Source organism: Varanus komodoensis, unplaced genomic scaffold (assembly GCF_004798865.1).
Source record: "Varanus komodoensis strain SLA01 unplaced genomic scaffold, ASM479886v1 scaffold36, whole genome shotgun sequence".
NCBI lineage: Eukaryota > Metazoa > Chordata > Lepidosauria > Squamata > Varanidae > Varanus > Varanus komodoensis.
Window position 1 is genome coordinate 7,915,708 of NW_025335873.1, and position 17,488 is coordinate 7,933,195.

At 53.8% G+C, this 17,488-nt stretch overlaps 1 protein-coding gene across 2 annotated transcripts in view; it reads left to right on the top strand.

The window, feature by feature from the left end:
- Window positions 1-6,040: 6,040 nt before the first annotated feature.
- Window positions 6,041-17,488, top strand: part of ENG (endoglin) — a 44,845-nt gene continuing 33,397 nt past the window's right edge. Inside the window, exons 1-2 of one of the 2 annotated variants that reach the window (XM_044439916.1) lie at window positions 6,041-6,393; window positions 15,062-15,225. In XM_044439916.1, the coding sequence (XP_044295851.1) occupies window positions 6,327-6,393; window positions 15,062-15,225 (231 nt within the window). In that variant the 5' untranslated portion in view covers window positions 6,041-6,326. The remainder of the gene's footprint in view (window positions 6,394-15,061; window positions 15,226-17,488) is intronic. The other variant, XM_044439917.1, reaches the window with a different exon arrangement.

Consider the following 17,488-nt stretch of genomic DNA (forward strand, 5'->3'; position numbering starts at 1 on the left):
TTTCTCTCCTGGTTCAGGAAATGATGTGCGGAAAACACACTGTGGAAGCCACCAGTGTGGCACAGAATATGTTGGACCAGGATCCGGGAGATGTTGGCTTGCATTCCTACATAGCTGCTAAGCTCACTGAGCGACTTTGGGCCAGTCATGGACTCTCAGCCGAACCTACCTCGCAGGACTGTTGTGAGGATAAGCCTGAAAGGAGGAGGAGGAGGAGGAGGATTATGTAAGCTGCCTCAAGTTTATTCTTATCTCTTATTTCTTTATTAAAAACTTGTGTATGCCATCCTTTATACAGATATCTCAGGATGGCTTACAGCAATTTAGAAGGACAAGTTAAAGCATCTAATAACACCCAATAACAAATTAAACAGTAATACAGTGTAAAACAATAAATAGACAACAAATAGATCAGATTGAATCAAAATAAAACAAAGCAAAAGCGACTGCAAGAACCATTAAAACTATTAATTTGTAAAATATCGCTTGAATAAAAAGGTTTTGACCTGGCGCCGAAGAGAGTATAAGCTCAGTGCCAGGCGTACCTCTCTGGGGAGCGCATTCCTTGAAGGATAGATCGATCGCTGGATTGATTGATTGATTGATTGGAAAATCCAAAGATGTGTGCCTCCCATGGGCCATGATGAGAAACCCAAAATCTATAGCGTCTTTCTTGTTGGTCAGAATCAGAAAGCTGCAAGTGTAATAACACCTTAAAGGGGATTCTGTCTGCTAAAGGTAAGACAAATAGGCTTAGGGGCTTTGTGTCTCCCAAGCTTAGCTCCTGATTTATTTTAAAAGCAACTCCTGTTTTATTTTTGGGCAAAAACCTCAGGGATAGCTGAGCCCGCGGAGCAGATGCGGTGGTCTTTCCAAGAGGGGACGTGGTGGTCTTCTGAAGAGCAGAAAGGGGCAGTGCGGGGTGGGCCAGTGTGTGGAAGCTTCCCAGAGTGCAAGGGAGGCGCCGAAATGAGGATATCGGCTGATTTGGGGCCGGTGTTTCCTCGACGAAGCCTTTTCCAGCCATCTAGGTGAGGCCTGGGACGGCAGGGAGGGTGTGGCGCCAGGAGGAACTGGTGCAGGTAAGCGAATGAGCCAGGCTCCCCGGTTTGCTCTCCAAGGTGCATTCCTCTCCTTGGAGAGGCCGTTGGGGCCATCCTTTCCACACCAGCTGCAAGAGGGCAGGGCAGCGTCTTGGCTGTCGAGGTCAGGGCTCTGAGATCGGAGGACCTTGGGGCTTGGACTCCAGAAACGGCGATCCCCACCACCTCCGGACAATGACAGGAGGCCACAGGATGTTAGCCGAAAAGCATCAAGGGGTGAAGCAGCTCAAGGAGGAAAACTTACAAAATCAGGAGCTGCTTCTTTTAGTGAAACGGCGAATTGAAAAAAGACCCTTTGAGAGTCTGCTGGGGGTGTGCAACCAAAAGATCCTTTACCGCTTATTCCGATGTACAGGAAATACACGCAGCATGTCGACAGCCCCTGAAGGGACCACCAAGATGGGGTCTGTACAAGGCACTTTGAAAGTAAGCTGGGGCGGATTAGAGCAATAGGAATTGAATGGGGTTAAGGCAGCACAGCACAGAAAGACGCTCCAGGACAGGTGATCCCTTAGCATCTCAAAGAGTGTACCTGCAAAGGACAGGAACACCTGAGCCTCTAAGGTGTATGTGAGAAGCAGGACCTGCAACATGGATGTCTGAACAGATCAGGCACCCGGCCTTAAGTCTGGAGCTGTTCTGACAGTGCCAGGGCTTTTATAGCAGACCTTTTGCTCGTTTTGTCCTGGCAGGGGCCTGGGGTGAAGAAAGGGGGCAGGACCACCTTTTCTCGGCCCCAGGGGGGCCATTGCAGGAGGATGACAGGTGGGAGGCTCAGCAGAGTTTTAAGGAAGAGCGTTTTCGTGCCATGGAGTTACACTTCCAAGAGATGTCACGACAGCCACCAATTTGGACGGCTTTCCTAGGGGACGGACCCATTCCTGAAGGAAGAAGCTTTTCCACGGCTCCTCGTCTTACAGGCCACAGATGGTCTCCAATCTCAGAAGCAGTGTGCCCCCAATGAGCCCTTGCTGGGGAGCATGAGCAGGGTGGTTCCACTGCTGCTGGGTGCCGTGGGAACCCTCCGAAGGATTGGATGCGGCTCCGCACGTCCTCCTGGCAATTTGATGCAGGCCAGCAAGCGGCTTGCCTCTGAGCTCGGGGGCAAGAGGATTTGGGAAGACGCTGAGGTCTGGCAAGGCTGGAGGCCGGGGAAGGAAACGGACTGTGAAAACATGCTCAGAAGTCCAAGTCATCAAATAAAGTTGAGGCTGCGGAGCGGTAAACAGGAACAGCGCGCCAGCGGTGACCAAGAGCGACGGCCCCGTCTGCAGAGCCGCAGTGGGACGCGGCACGTGCCTGGAATGTCGGGGAGGATACGGCGCCCCCCCAATGCACGCACTCCCAGGCTTCCCCCTCCCGTTTTCACAGGGGCGGGAAAGGCGGCCCGGCAGCGCCAGCGCATCCCTTCTAGGCAGCAGCCCGAGACGGGCCAAGCGAGGTCAGCGGCGGACAAAGACCTCTGCAAAGGGGGCAGGTTGGGAAGAGCTCAGCTACCCAAGCCAGGCTGCCCTACAAGGCCTCGCTGGAGGTCGACCGAGTGGCGCCTACGAGGCCTGGTGCGTCTGCCGGCCTGGGCCCCCTCCCACCTTTATCTTATTCTAGACTTGAACAAATGATTGTAGCTGGATGTGGCGAGGCGCCGTTTCTTTCCGGGTGAAAAAATGGTTTCAGGGCTCAGGCCAGTCCTCTGCCTTGCCGTTCGGTCTTTGCAGAAGCGGCTTCTCTGTTTCTCTCACAAGGACCAGACACAAGATTCAGCTGCTGTTGGACCGACTGGAAGTGGTGTCCAGAGCACTGTCAAATTGAACATTTTTATTTAGGGGAGAACTCTCCGAAGAAGTCTAAGACTGCCCCATGTGAGTCCACAGAGGAAACTTGCTAAAATGAGGAAGGTGGTAAAGAGAAAGTTGAAAGGGGATTTCAGAAGGGTCAAATCAATCAAAATGCTTGGAGGTTACTCCAGACCAGCTGGAGTGCATGCCACAGGTTCCCCAGCAACCGCTATGAAAAGACTTAGATATGCCCTCAGGGCTAATAGCCATGGATAGCCTAACATGTCATGAATTTTTGTCCGGTCCTCTTTTAAAACCATCCACATTGGTGGCTGTTGTTACATCTTGTGGCAGTGAGTTCCATAGTTCAAGTACACGCAGTGTGAAGACTGCCTTCCCTTGGGTCTTCCCGGGTCTCGCACGAATCAGCCTCGAGGGACCACCGCGCTGGGGTCTAGCATTGCAAGAGAGGGTGGAAACTGCAGTGTTACTAAAAGGGAAAGCTTTGGAGAGAAGTTTCCAGTTTGGGTTGAGCACTCTTCACATGAGCAGAGGCTGATCTTTCAGCTTGCTGGAGGTCTTCTAGAGTTACGCTGTCTTGTTAGCTGCAACGGGCCAAGGAAGACCTGTACTGCGAAGGAACGGCTGGGTGTTTTCCTCAAGAGCTTTCAAAGCTAATCAATGCCAGACCTTTGCTCCTTCGGGAATTGCTCCAACATGTTGAGCATTTCAGCTGCTCCTGTCCACACTATTTCAGACTTTACAACCTAAGAGAGATGGAAACGTACCTTTAGAATCAAGGAACGAGGGTAGCTGCATCAAATAAGAAAATAAGGAACGCAGAACTTGGGCTACAGCTCAAGATTCTCTCTCCCATCTCTCTCTGCTGGGCCAGATCGCCGCCTCCAATAGCCCTCTGTACGTGTACGAGTCCAGTATCTCTTTCCCATTCCCTTGCCAGCTGGCTGAGCCCAAGAGGAAAGAGAAGGTGTTTAGAGGAACTGGAGTCTGAAAACAGGATCATAATCAAAGTAACCTGGGAACTTCAAATGCCTAGAAAGTTCGGTGTTTTTTCGCTGGAAAAACAAAAGCAAGGTATCCAGGAAATTCTTGGTGTGAGGTTAGCAATCTCCGCAGGATAACGAGAAAGAGCTGTGCACAGGGACTGGAATTTTACGTGCCTGTGCCGTTCCATCGGAAATATTTCATCCTGCTTGCTTTTCCCTAGCTGCCCGAAAGGCGGCAGGCTATGGCCAAGAGACACGTGTTGAATTCAGGATAGTAAGACTGTTCCTAAAAGGAACGTCAGGGGAATCCTCGTTAGCCTGAAATGAGTCTGAATTTCTAAGAATCCTGCTACACATTCCACAGTGGGCTGTTTTATCCTGAGGGGCAAAGAATCCGCAAACATTTGAGCCATTTCGTTTTAATTTGTCACCATGTCTCCGCATTTGGTTGGAAAGAAACCCATTTTTAAAAGTAACCCAGCATGTGTGTTTCCCCCATAAAGCAAGAGAAAATGCATCTTGCAGGCAGTTGTATCGCCTTCGCCTCCATGGATTTTTTGGTCCCCTTTCAAAGCCGACCAAATGGGTGGTCATGGATCTGTCCCGCGGAAGTGAGTTCCACAGTTTAATGAAGTGCAGTGTGAAGATTTCCTTCCTTTCCTGTGTCCTGGATCTCCCACCCTTCGGCTTCATGGGATGGGCCCATTGCAAGACCAAAGGTCTCCTTCTCCCCGCGGCTGGTGCATTTCTGAGCCCCTCTCAGGTCTCCCCCTATGCAAGATTCCCCTGAGCCGAACCATCCCGGCACTTCCTCGTGGGAAGGCGCTCCGCCTCGTGCCTGCTGTCGCTGCAGGGTTATCGTCACCGAATGATGGGGATCCTAGTGTGAGGTTTGGCTCGGGGTCCGGGGAGACCGTGCCCCTCTGCTGCACCCACTGATCTTTTGGGGGTTTTCTGACTTGTGTTCGGTTTTTCGCATTCCAAACGGTTGCAGCATCTTTCCTAAGGTTCAAGAACTGGCCAGAGCAGCCTTTGGATGTAAGATGCTGGGTTGGTAAAAATGCCCTTCTGCCTTCGGCCACGCACCCCCCTGCCTTCAGCCCCCCCCCCCCAACGGTTCCCCAGCCCTAGCCTAGTGTGGGACTACGAGGCTCGGCCGGCTGGCACCCTCCACATGGATTCCCCCCTCCATCATCCTGGTGCCATGCCAGCTGGAGCTGAAGGGGGTAAGCAAACACATCGGAAAGGTCCGAGCTGACCAGAAAAGTGGGCACCATTCCTGGCTTTTGAATAGTGGAAGGCAGGTAAGCTTGGTGGTTGTGGCGATCAAACGGGAAGGGGGTGAGAATTGGCTAAGTCGTCTTGGGTTCCTGGCAGAAAAGGGGAGGAACAGGAACGAAAGAAAAGGAAGCACGGTGCTGGGGGAGCGGTGGGGAGGAGAGAACTGTCAGCATCAGCAACTCCTCTCGTCCCATTTCGTTATCCTCATGCTGAGATGACGAACAAGGTTGCTAGTCCTCATGAAGCTCAGGGCTGGAGACACGGGGGGTGGAGCCTGTGGCATTCAAGGCTGGGCTTCTTGCGCCCAGAGTGTTGTTGCTTTCAAGACATCTCCAGCCTCTCCTCCTACCAAAATTGCTTCTTCCGTCTCCACATAGTCGTAAAGTAGATTTATGAGGGTCATCTGCCTCTCAGACTTGCAGCCCCTCTTCCCAGCATGGGGAAGGAAACAGAACAGGGCGGGGGGGGGCACTTTGAAAATCGACGGTGAGGAAAGGCCAAGGACGGCCTCGCGGAAAGCGGCTCGTGTGTCCCCCACCCTTCCTTACTTCTGCCCTTCTCGCCCGGATTTAATTTCGGGTGACCCTGGGAGGGGCCGCAAAACACCCCAGCACCGGGGAACCCCTTGTCCTGGCTTGCCCTCGTGCGAGGCGCTTGGCGCGTTCTCCGCCCGGCGTCCGCCCGGGGCCGCCGCAAACGCCCCCTCCCAAGCCGTGCGTGACCAGCAGCTGAGGAGGGGGCGGACCGCATCCTTTGAAGAAGTCTGAAAAAAAGAAGAAGCCGCAAAGAGCCGCATTTCCTTTTGCTGTTTTGGCAGGCCCAGCTCTTGGCAAGCCTCCCTCGAAAGGGAGTCGGCTTCCTGCCTCGGGGGTCATCAGGGCTGAGCACGGCCAGCGGCCAGCATTCAGGCAGTGGCGCTCCGAGGAGGCACAGCCGGCCCGCGTGGTGAGCCCAACCGGCCCCGAGGCGCCTGCCCTGCTCTCCCGTCGCCTCCGATCCCCGGATCTCCCTGACACTGGAGTGGAGAACGGCCCGGCGGCGCCGCTTGCATCCTGTCGCGAAACGCCGCGGCCCGGCAGAGCGCTGTGTTCCCGGACCCCTGCCCCTCGACACGGGCTAGGAGCGGCCGAGCGAGGATCCGGCAAGGCGGTCCCGGCACCATGGAGGTTGCGTGGCCCCTTGCGGTGCTGCTGCTGGCGGCTTCGAGCGCCGTGGTGATGGGAGCAGGTAAGTCGTCCCGGGGTGGCCGCGAGTGCTCGCAGGCGCCGGCCCTCGGCTCCACATCTGGTCTCGCGGCTCCGCAGATGTTTGGATGCCGTTGGAAAAGGGCAAACTGCGTGAAGCGGAGGGAGGGAGGGAGGGAGGGAAGGACGGGGCCGAGACCCCCTGAAGCGCAGAATCAGCCAGAGAAGGAGGGCTGTTTCTTGTCTGTCTTCTTCCAACCAACTGGGAATCCCTCCCAGAAGGGAACAAAAGAACATGGGATGGTGGCTCACTCTGCCCCAGGCCCTGGGTCCAGTTCACCCAGTATCTGTCACCCCTGACTGGAAGAGAGTCACTTGACTGGCCAGTGTTTCTGGCAGGAATTTTCCCAGTTTTACTGGGGCCACCAGGATCCGGCTTTGCATGCAAAGTGAGAACTCTACCACTAAACAAGGGCCCTTTGCCCAAACATAAATTAAGTTTCTAGTCCTTAGGATTGGGCATAAAGGGCTGAATTGAACCGGAGCGGGGTCCATTTGCATTAGAAGGGCCCATGGGTCTGTTTAGCCCAAATGGTTGGCTCTGGGCATCAGTGGGTTGGAAGGGGGCATTTTTCCTACCTGGGGATGGCGGAGATGGCGCGGGCGATGTTTGCTGGCAGAAGGGGTCTTTATTGTGGCGCTCCAGTCCAGAGCTGCTCTGGGGGAAGATCTCGTGGCAGTGGAGGTGAGCAGCCAAGCCTTCTATGCACGCCTCGGAGATGAGAGGGGGTGCTGCAGACCATGCAGAACGGCCTTTGGGAAACCAGATGTTTGGACCCCCATAACCCTGCCAGCAAGGCGAATGGACAGGGGTGCTCGGAGTCATGGTCCGAAACATCTGGGGAGTGCCAGTTGTAGGAAAACTGTAGAAACAGACCACAGTCAACATGAGGTTGCATGACCTGCAGAAGCATCTCCTGGGACAGGCCGGGCTGTCTCGGTACACCCCTCCTATCCAGAATAAGATGCCTGGAGAGGTTGCCTTTTCTCTGCTAGGTTGCTTGCAGCCCTTTCTGAAACGCCTGGGCCGTGCGCAGGTCCCAGTGATTTCAGGACAGGTCCTTCCCAGCATCTGTGAGAAGTGCAGCTTTACAAAAGCCCGAAGCATCGCTCTGGCTGACGCTGGAGGCGGGTGGGTTAGGGGACCGCTGCAGGAACAGGGCTGGATTCTGCTTGGAGCTAGGTCCCTTCTTGGAAAGAGAAGCAGCGTCTCTAGGAACAAATCTGGTGACCCTTTTGGAGAGTTCAGTTGCTGAACCTTTAGAAGTGTTTAATTCAGGAGCTGGATAAGCAGTCTTAACAAAACCCTTTGCAAAGGAGAAAAGAAAGAGATCAAAAACACGAGAGAAAGAGAGAAAGACCTTTGCATCTTCATATATGAGACTTAAAGGAGATGCTTCGTGCTTTTTTTTGGTATTGGCCAGCTTGTTCATTTGCACAACAAATGTCTCTCTTTCCTTTCCCACATGAGTTCCATGCTGTGGAGATGTCTGAGAGAGTCTCCGGCTAAACAGAACTCTTGTCTATGAAGTTGTTTCTCTGTCTCCTTTTTCCTTCCTCCTCCTCCTCCTCTTCTACTGAAGGCAAAGCTGAAAAATGGCTCTTTAGGTGTTTCTCGTTGCCTCGTTGAATGTGAACTCCCAGCTAGGTTGGGCAATGGTCAGGAATGATAGGACTTGCAGTTCAGCACCATCTGGAAGACACTGTAACAGGCCAAGCTTTTATCATAATCATACCTGTGTGACATGCTGAATTTTAACCAGTTGCATAGACTTACCCTTCTGGAGAAAGCCCCCAAAAAGAAGATGCAAAGCCGCATCCAAGTTAGTGCTACTTAGAGTAGACACATTGAAATGAATAGAAAGCACAGATCCCATTCATTCCACCAGGTCTGCTCTGAGTGGCATGAACTTCGGATGCGGCCCGCACAATCATGTAAGGTTTGTGTGTGCGAGCTTCGGATCATCAGAACCAGAATCGGCATCCTGGCACGGATGGCTCTGCTCATGAATGTTGCATCCACCTGATTTGGTGGGGATCCCTCTCTCCCTTGCACCAAAGCCGGGGCAGGACATGGGCGCTCTTGGGCTCTGGAAGGCTTTGCCTTCTGGAGGTTTTCGCCTCTTGGACTGGACACCCTTTCGAACAGAGAAGTGTTGTCCCCAGTCGAGGACACTTGGCCCAGGCAGCCCTGCGATTAGAGTGAAGCAGCTGCCCCAGGCAGCGGATTCTGTGGGGTGGCGGCAGCCCTGTGCTGCCCCCCCCAATCCCCTATTGCTTGACTCAGTCCTCACTGCTCTACCCTCCTGCTCCCAGTTAAAGAACCAGCGGTTCTGGGGAAAGCTTCGGCTTTTCTGTATGTGAGGCTTGCCGCTCACCCCACGAGCGAGACAGTTGGGCCAGCCTTCTAGGCAGGTGCACGAAACACTGAGCTCCAACTGGATGGACAGCGGGTGGCCTGTTGTAAAGCCAAGAGAACACCAGCAATTCGAAATATCTGTGTGACGTGGAAACTGGACTTTACTGGGTGCCTTAATATGTAGGTGCGTGCGTGTGTGCTAATGTGTTGGTACACTACAGCATGCACGCGCCTGTTCAAGATCAGGCAGAAAGCAAGAGAGCAAACCCCGAAAAGGGACAATTTGAGCAACTATCCACTTTTTAATTAGACCCCCTCCAAAAGACAAAACTAGGAATGCAATTAAGCTGTACCAGAAAGTAAACTGGGTAGTTAGAAGGCAGAGGCCGGGGCGCCAGCCATCTTTCATTATGTAGGCCACCAGCTTGATCCCATATTTTAAATTACTCTGTCACTTCCAGTTCCTCTCCATTTCTACTATTTCAGGTCTTGAAAATTTGGATACTCACAAACTTCGGGAACTTTTCCATCTTCAGTTCCTCCTGAATGTTGTGATTTTTTTTCAGGCTCACATGAATGTTCTTAAATAATTGCATGCAAGCAGTTTTCCTAATATTATTTTGAATTTTTAATATTTTCCTCAACATTGGTGTTTTTCAACTGGCAAACTCCAAGGCAAAATTCGGAAGCTCGTGAATTCGCAGGATGCAAATTTGGTTCGGTGAAGATAGTGCAAAATTAGGTGCATTTGCTTTAAAATGCAAAGGAGAGGTGTGGATACCAAATAGTTATGGGGCTCAGACCCACAAAAGAAAACAAAAAGGGACGAATTTGCATAATGTAGATTTACATTTGCTTTAACATATGTTCATGTCTTTAAAGGGCCCCGTCTCTTAAAGAAACCCTTGTTTGTTAAAAGGAATGTATGTGTGGGGAGAGAGGGACCTTTCCAAATTTGGGGCAACTCCAGGTGGCCCAGGGGGTCTGATGCAACAGGAATCATGGGGGGGGGCATCGCTTTATGTCAGCGAATGCACAGATTTGGGACTCCAAATAGGACCCCAGTTTTAGTGGGACGTCACGGATGTTGCCTACAAGTAGAACCTTTTCTGGCTCAGAATTTCAGCTCATCCACTCAACAGTTCTACTTTATCCTTGCAATTTGCGCCTCCCACACATGATCTGGTTTAAGTGTGTTGGAAACTATGATGAAATCAAGCTGTGATTTGACCGGGACAAATGCAGGGGGAGAAAAGTTATTCGTACAGTTTAGGAAAGAGCTTTAAAAAATGTTAGCGAGGCGGGGGGCGGGGGAGAGACTCCCGTGATGCCAGAAGAAAAAGAGGAAAGTGCAAAGTTTCAGATATGTTTGCATTTTTACTCCTCTGCAACTGCAGGAGAGGCCAGGAGGCAAAGAAAATGGGGCAATGGGGAAATGAAAATTTTGTGGGCGTTTAGAAAATCTCAGCAGTGAAGGACGAGCCAAGTCGTGCGGGGGGAAGGAGGTAGAGTCTTCCATCGGGAGGTAAGAGGGCCAGCTCATTCTCCTCCTCCCAGATTCATTGAAATAGCACCCCCTCTGCCTTTCCATCAGCGCGCAAGGAAGAAAGGAACATGGGCACTTGCCGCAGGGGGCATGGGAAACTGAAACATGCAAAAAGTTTGGGGCCTTTCCTGATTCTTGACTGCATCCCAGCAAGAGGGACCTGAGCATTGTGGGCTTCGGTTCACACAGGAGGAGGGCGCCCCCCAAAAGCTGCCGTGCTGTCCAGATATTTGTTGGTGCCGGTGCCATCCAGTCACCCCTGACTTATGGTGACCCCATGAGTGGGAATCTCCGAGCTCCAGCAGCCCCTCTCAGCGCCCATAAACTCCACGCTGTGGCTTCATGATGGAGTCCATCCACCCCACCTCTGGTCTTCCTTCGCTTCTTCTGGCCTCCATCTTCCCCGGCACACGACGGCCTTCTCCAGGGACATCCTCAAAATACAGCAGCCTCACTTTTGCCATTTTTGCTCCCAGGGAAAGCTCTGGCTTGATTTGAGGCTCATCTTTCCGCAGGCCCAGCGTACGTGACATTTACCTGGGAGTAAGTCCCTCCAAGCTCGGCGGGAATTGCAGACGGTGCCTCCTAGAACGGCACAGAGCGGCTTGCTCATTCAACCAGCATGAAGAGGTGCTGGTTGGATGTCTCTAAAAGGTGGCAAAAGCAGACACCTTACACCTATTTCTGTATTTTCTTTTAGCCTCTCCGAGCATGAGGCCTAGGAGGCCGTCTTGCATGCTGTCCCTCTAGTTCCACCAGCTCAGATGAGAAACCCATTCCTGGGGTTTTGCTCCATGTCACCTGCTACCTGATTGTTTTAATGGGAGATGCTAAAGTTTGAACCTTCTGCATGCAAAACGGGGGGGGGGGGCTCTGCTTTTACTGCCCCTCCACAGATGGTATTTGCAGATGCTGGCAGTGCAGGATAGAAAGCAGAACAGAAGGGCTCTCCTTTTCCTTTCTTTGGATAAGTCCATCCCTTCCCACCAAATCCCTCTGTTCAAGAAGTTAGTCCATATGATCTTCCTTTGTGCACTGAAAGGAAGGCCAAAACAAATAGGGATGGAGGAGATCCCCTCCCGGAATTTCAAGGTGGTGGTTGTCATTTAAAGCACCAATTTTGAGCAGAGCAGCAGTTACGGGATAGAAGGTATTTCGCCATTTGGTTGTACTCCTTTTCCTTTACTTAACCTCACCCCTGAGCCTGCCGTTCGTTCTCCTGTGGGAAAGCTATAAGCATCAAGTGCTTGTGTGAATGTGCGTTTTTAGTTCAGGTAGGCTATGGGGCAGGGAAGGGCTCAACACCCCCTCCAAGTGCCATTGCTCTAATCAACAAGGAAGCCCCCCCCCCCCACATGCTCTGCTTTAGAGGAGAGAGGGGGACTTTGGGGCCATGCTCAAAGGAGAAACATGCCCCAGGTGGCATTCACAGCCACCTTTCCGAAGGCAGAAGTGCCCAAAGCTTCTGAGTGTGGTGTGGAGACCGGCTGCTGAGGAATGCCCTCCCAGCTTCGATCCTAGAGCTCCTGGTTTTCATTTCGCACATGCTTTAGGCGTTCCCTGGGTTTGCCCTCTCCCCTTTGCGAACGCCCCCGTCCACCCGTAAGACGCGGGGCCCTGCGGGGACTGGCCCTCTGCACACCCCCAGGAGCGGCTGTGTGGTGAGGATATGCTGTCTGGCGCGCAGAGCACTCCTTGAAGACATGCTGCGCCCCACCCGTCATTGCTGGGGGGCAGGAGGAGCGCGCACAGCATCCGTGGGGCGCGCTGCCATCGGCGACCTCCGGGGCCTGGGCTTCCCGCGACGGTCACATGCCGCAAAGAGAACTCAGGCGGGGAATGTCAGAGTCCATGTGCGGCATCTGCTGAATTGCCTCGATGCCACAAATGTTCGCTCGCAACAAGCACAACAACAACAACAGCAGCGACACATTGATTAGGTGGCTCCACTGGGACATCTGGGAAAGCTTGGAGTTCTCGTTAGGCAACGGTGCCTAATTTCTGAGCACCTAGGAAGGTGAAACTGGGTGCATTCCTATTTCGTCTGCAAACTGCGATGTCGGAGCTGCCGGAGGGGCCCTCGTGGTCTTAGCCCCCCCTGTGATGAGCCAGGAAGGGGAGGAGACGGGTGGTCGACATGTGTGAGTGCTCTCGAGGTGCTACCCATTCAAACACTGACGGCTTTTTTGATCCGAAATCCACCACATCACAGTCCAGCGTTCCTCCTTTCAATGCCAGAACGGCAGTCTTTTAACTGTCGAGAGGCGGTTAATCATACGAGCACGATGCCCGTGCTAATTCCGACAACATCGCTCGGATTAGGGTTGCGGTGTCCGCCTGCGAGGCAGAAGGTCCGAGCCCAGCGAGCCGCACTCTAAAAAAAGGAGTTTTGCTTTTGTGTGTCCCCAAAGACGCCTTCTCACCCCAAGGGCTTGCAGATTCCTGCGTTTCTCTGGGTTATCCCCGAATCATGGAAAAGAGGAGTAATAAGGGACCAAAGAGACACTGGGCCCACCCCCCTGCTCAGTTCAGAATGCCGAGTTGCGCCATCCCTCTCGGGCGGCTCTCCAGTCGCATCTTGAACGCCTCCAGTGTGGGGGAGCCCCCCACATCCCTAGGTCTTTGGTCCCATTCTGGTACTGCTCTAAGAATTAGGAAGTACTTCCTGCTATCTGGCTGGAATCCGGCATGAGCCCGTCATGCCACGTCCTGCGCTCTGGGATGATCGAGGGGAGATCCTGTCCTTCCTCTCCGGGAGAGCTTTCCGAGTTCTTGTCGAGAGCTGTCCATCTCCCCTCCGTCTGCTCTCCAGGCCAAGCGTGCCGAGCCAGGGCTAAGCCGCGTTCACCAGCCGCGAGGGATGCTGCTGTGGGGCCGTCCCCAGACCCGGCTTGGTGGCGCAAAGCGCCCCCGCCCATGCCCCTCGCGTGGGAACCCTCCTCCTCTCCTCCCCGTCGCCTCCCAGTCCACACTGCCCCGTTAATCTCGCTCAGACGCAGGCGCTCGGTGCCGCTCGCGTTAGGAATGGCCTCCGAGCAGTCCGATGTCGCCAGGCCGATCTAATCTCCTCGGCTTTTGTGTGAGCCGGCCCCACACGGAGCCCTGCGCTCGGGCCAGGGGGAGCACAATAGCGCGGGCAGATAACGCTTGTCTGTGGAGCTCTGCGTGGCTGCGAGGCGTCTCGTCCTGGTGGTATTTTCCTAGACTGGCAGTGTGGGGTCGGACCCTGGAAGGGAAGGCTGGGGCAGCCTGCGGAGCCCAGATAAGCGGCTGTTTGTCTTCTTCCTGGATGCTGCCGGTTGTGGGGCTGGCCTGCTTGGTACATGGAGGAAATTCAGGACAATAGATGGCAGAGCAGGCCACGTCATGGAGGCAGCTGGGACCGTGACCTTGAAGGGAAGGACTTGGAGGAATCTGCCGCGGCCGGCCGCAGCTTCTCCTCCCTCTTGCCGAGCCGATTTGTCTTCTTGGGTGTCTTATGTTGCCCCCACCCCCATTTTGTATATATTATAGCAGCAGCTGCTGCTTCCTTTCAGCGGAATCAGGAAACTGGGCTTGACACCTGGCTGGAGCCCATGAATCATGTGTGATATATGCGCATACAGATCCTACAGCGTTCCCTGTGCTCTAAATGTCCTAAGCATTTTGGGGGGGGGGGGGAATCCTGCGTCTTTCAGCACTCCCCAGCCAGCGGACGTTTTCGTCTCCGAATCTGCTTGGGAGTGTGTCTTCATCTACTGTTTTGGGATCCATGCGTCGTCCTTCATGCAGGAGCTCCACAGGTCAGGCCTGCAAATTAGCAGCTGCTCAGAAGTCGGTTGAGTGTTCCTAATTTGCTGCATCTAGTTGCTGGCCCTGGAATAGAAAAGATCTGTTTTCCAACAGTGTGTTTGCCATCCAATAAAAACCAGGGTGATAACAGTGGCATTTTTTCCCCATATGTCCTTTGCTTCCGTCATCCTGAGAAAATTCCACAGGAACTGAGTCTGGGAATAACTTAAGTGCCAGACGGGGAGGGTCCTGCTGTCCACCATGGACGCCCCCCCCCCCCCACAGCCCCTGCCTGGCCCATGCATTAGTGGAGCCGAACCCCCCCTGGAGAAAGGTAACTTCCTTGTTCCAATTGTTTGTTGGATGCATCGTGTGATTCCCAGCAGGAGTAGATGTGGCAGGAAATCTACCAGATCCTAAATGCATTCAGCTCATGTGACAATTGAAAGGAAGTTTGCTTTTGCTTTTTACCCTTTTTTTTCAAGGAACTCGAGCGTAATGATCTTGCCTGTTGCAAATCAGCGTTGTTTGCGTTAGGCCGAGAAATCCTGAGTCAGATTCTTCCGGCCATTATTTTGATTCCTAGATAGATCCTATCATTTCTCCCTGGGCAAGGAGAGGCTCCAATTTAAAGAAAGAAAGAAAAAGAGAGAGAGAGAGAGAGAGAGAGAGATCAAACAACATCCGGACTGTTCGTGTGCATTAAATACTCCTGTCCTTTGTCACCCTTCTGTGACGACATGGCCGGCGCTTGAACAAAAATAGCCATTTGCAGTAAAAGTGTGTTCGCCCTGCGTGTGCGAACGCCCTTCCATCCGAACCCCGCTTGTGTGTGCAGAAACTCTCCCTCTCTCAACTTTGTGCTTCCCCGGACCGTTAGGGTGCACCGTCCTAACCATTCATCCTCTTCCTCTGGATTTCCTCCTTCTGGGGGAAACCCACAGTGGCTGACCTCGCTCTTCTTTCCTTTCCTAGGCCCAGTGACTTCGGACTGCATCCTCGAGCCTGTCGGGAAGGATCAGAGTGTCAAAGTGTTGTACACAACCAGCAGGGTGGCAAGCGGCTGCATTAGCCGCGGCCCCGCAGAAGCCGGCCAGGAAGTCCATGTTCTCTTCGTAAACTTCAGCAACCAAGTCAAGGTGAGTCGGGGTATCACAAGCCCAGGCCCTCTTTCCTTGTCAGATTTCCAGGCTGAAGCTGACGTTTCGGGGCTGCTGTTTTTGACAGCTGTTGCTTCTACTTGCTTTCCGGTTGCATTCGGTTGGCTCCGTTTTTATCTTCGTCTAAGCTGCCTCGTGTGGCTTTTGTGTTAAAAGGTGGCGTACAAAAGAATCGTCATCGTCGTTATTCATTCTGTTTCTAATGCTGAGGTCTCCGTCCTCAAACCCGCTGCCCTCCAGATGCATGGGACTGCAATCCCCATCATCCCCAGACATGCATATTTGGGATGCCACCTGCCTCTCCTCCTCTCTTCTCCTTCCCTTCCCTGCCCATCTCCTCTGCTTGATACCTTGTTCTGAAGGCCCCTTCCTGGCAGGCAGGTGGGCTTGGAGAGACGCTGTGAGGTGGCCGAACAGGAAGGCTCTGGAGGCCTTTGCCCAGAATGCTTTGCTCTGAGGAAGGATTGCTCAGAGCAGAGCTTTGGGCCAGGTGCATTCTGGGAAAAGCCACCCCAGATGCTCCCCTGCTGAGGCATTTGCCCCAGGAACCTGAGGCAGCACTCAGAGTTGCATCGGGCACCCTCCACAAGGCACCTAGGGGGATCTCGTAGAGCAGTGGTGGCGAACCTGTGGCGCACACAGCCTCTCTGTTGGCACACGAGCCCAGTCGCCCCAGCATCGCCCCAGCAGCCGAGCATCGGATAACAGTGCACAGAGGGGCCATGCGCATGCTCGGAAAGGAGTCGCGGCGCCAGGCGATGACGTCACGAGCCGCGATTCATCAGCCGCGACTCGTCCGAGCTTTCGCGTGGCCGGTCAGTGCGCTGCCAAGGACAGAGAGAGAGAGAGAGAGACAGATTTGCTTGGACTGGCTGCGAGGTGTTTTTTCTATACTAAAACCTCCATTTTCAGGTTTTATTGCCGTGTTGGCACTTTGGGCCAAATAACTGGGTTTTGGGTTACAGTTCGGGCACTCAGTGTCTGAAAGGTCCGCCATCACTGCCTTAGAGGAAGGCATCACCCGGTGCTCCAGAGACGCCACCCGCCAGTGGCTCTCTCTGGGACGTAGGGTGCAGTCGCTCCAACAGCCTTTCCCCTCCAACGGCGCTGCAGCAACAGAGCGGCCGGCGCAACCCTCCATGGCTCTCCCCTGTCCCGGGCCTCCTGATGCAGAGCCTCGGAGACCGCCTGGGTTCCTTGCAAGAGGACAGACGGGATATAAATGCAACGGAATGATAATTTGGCGGTGCGGAGCCTCGGCAGCCGGAGCCAGAGGGAGGGACCCAGCCCACATCACTGGGGGGCTGGCCCCACTGAATAGGACGGCATGGAGCAGGTCAGCCGTGTCGGCAGATGCGTCGTCACACAGACACGCGCCTTTGCCAGGTGAGAATCTGGCCCTCCGACGGCTCCCAACTCATAGCAACTTCAGGCGAATGCCAACCAAAACTCAGAACAAACCGACTCTTCTTTCTCCAAACGCCAGCTCAAGTTTGTGGTTATTATGAGGCGCTTCACAATTCCACGCACCCCACTCCCCCAGGGAGAAACCGGACGCTGGAGGCACCGTCGCCGCCTCTTCCGGTCCCATCGTCGGCACGTGTGCTGTCCAGGTGTCGCCACGGCACGTGCCAGCTTTCCAGAAAGCAGGAAGCTTGCGCAACGCCCTTCGCTGCTGCCTGGAGGAAAGGGAAGCGTTGTGTGTGCGAGAAGAGCCCGTGCACCAGCGCACCACGGCTATTTCGGGAAGACACAACAGATGCGGTCACAGATTTGCAACCTTGAAGCTGCCTTTTTTAACGCGGAGGTGAAAGACTCCCCAAAGAGCCAGGCTTCTTTTGGCTCAGAGCTTCTGCTAAAGAGCCTCCAGGGCAGCCGAGAATGGCTCCCAACGTCACCCCTTGGGCTGCTGGAATCGTTCTTGGTGGCGCGGCCCATTGTCTGTGGGGAGACGGAGATTATATTCTGAAGTCTGGCGAACCGAGAGTATAATTTCACTACGCCATGCCGATTTCAGAGCTGTCACTGCAGTCGGTCATCTTCCCCTTAACTATGTTCCACATCAGTTTGGGGAAACCTTCCCTCTCTTATTTTAGAGGGCACAGTGATTGGCATCCCGCATCTCTGTTCACGTCGTCCTGTGGTCCCTTCAGCCGAGCTCACGGTACCATTTCTTACCTGCCGTAGACATGGCCGTAGGCCAATTCGGAGTCCCGACTCCAGCCTCGGAGAAGCAGTCTGA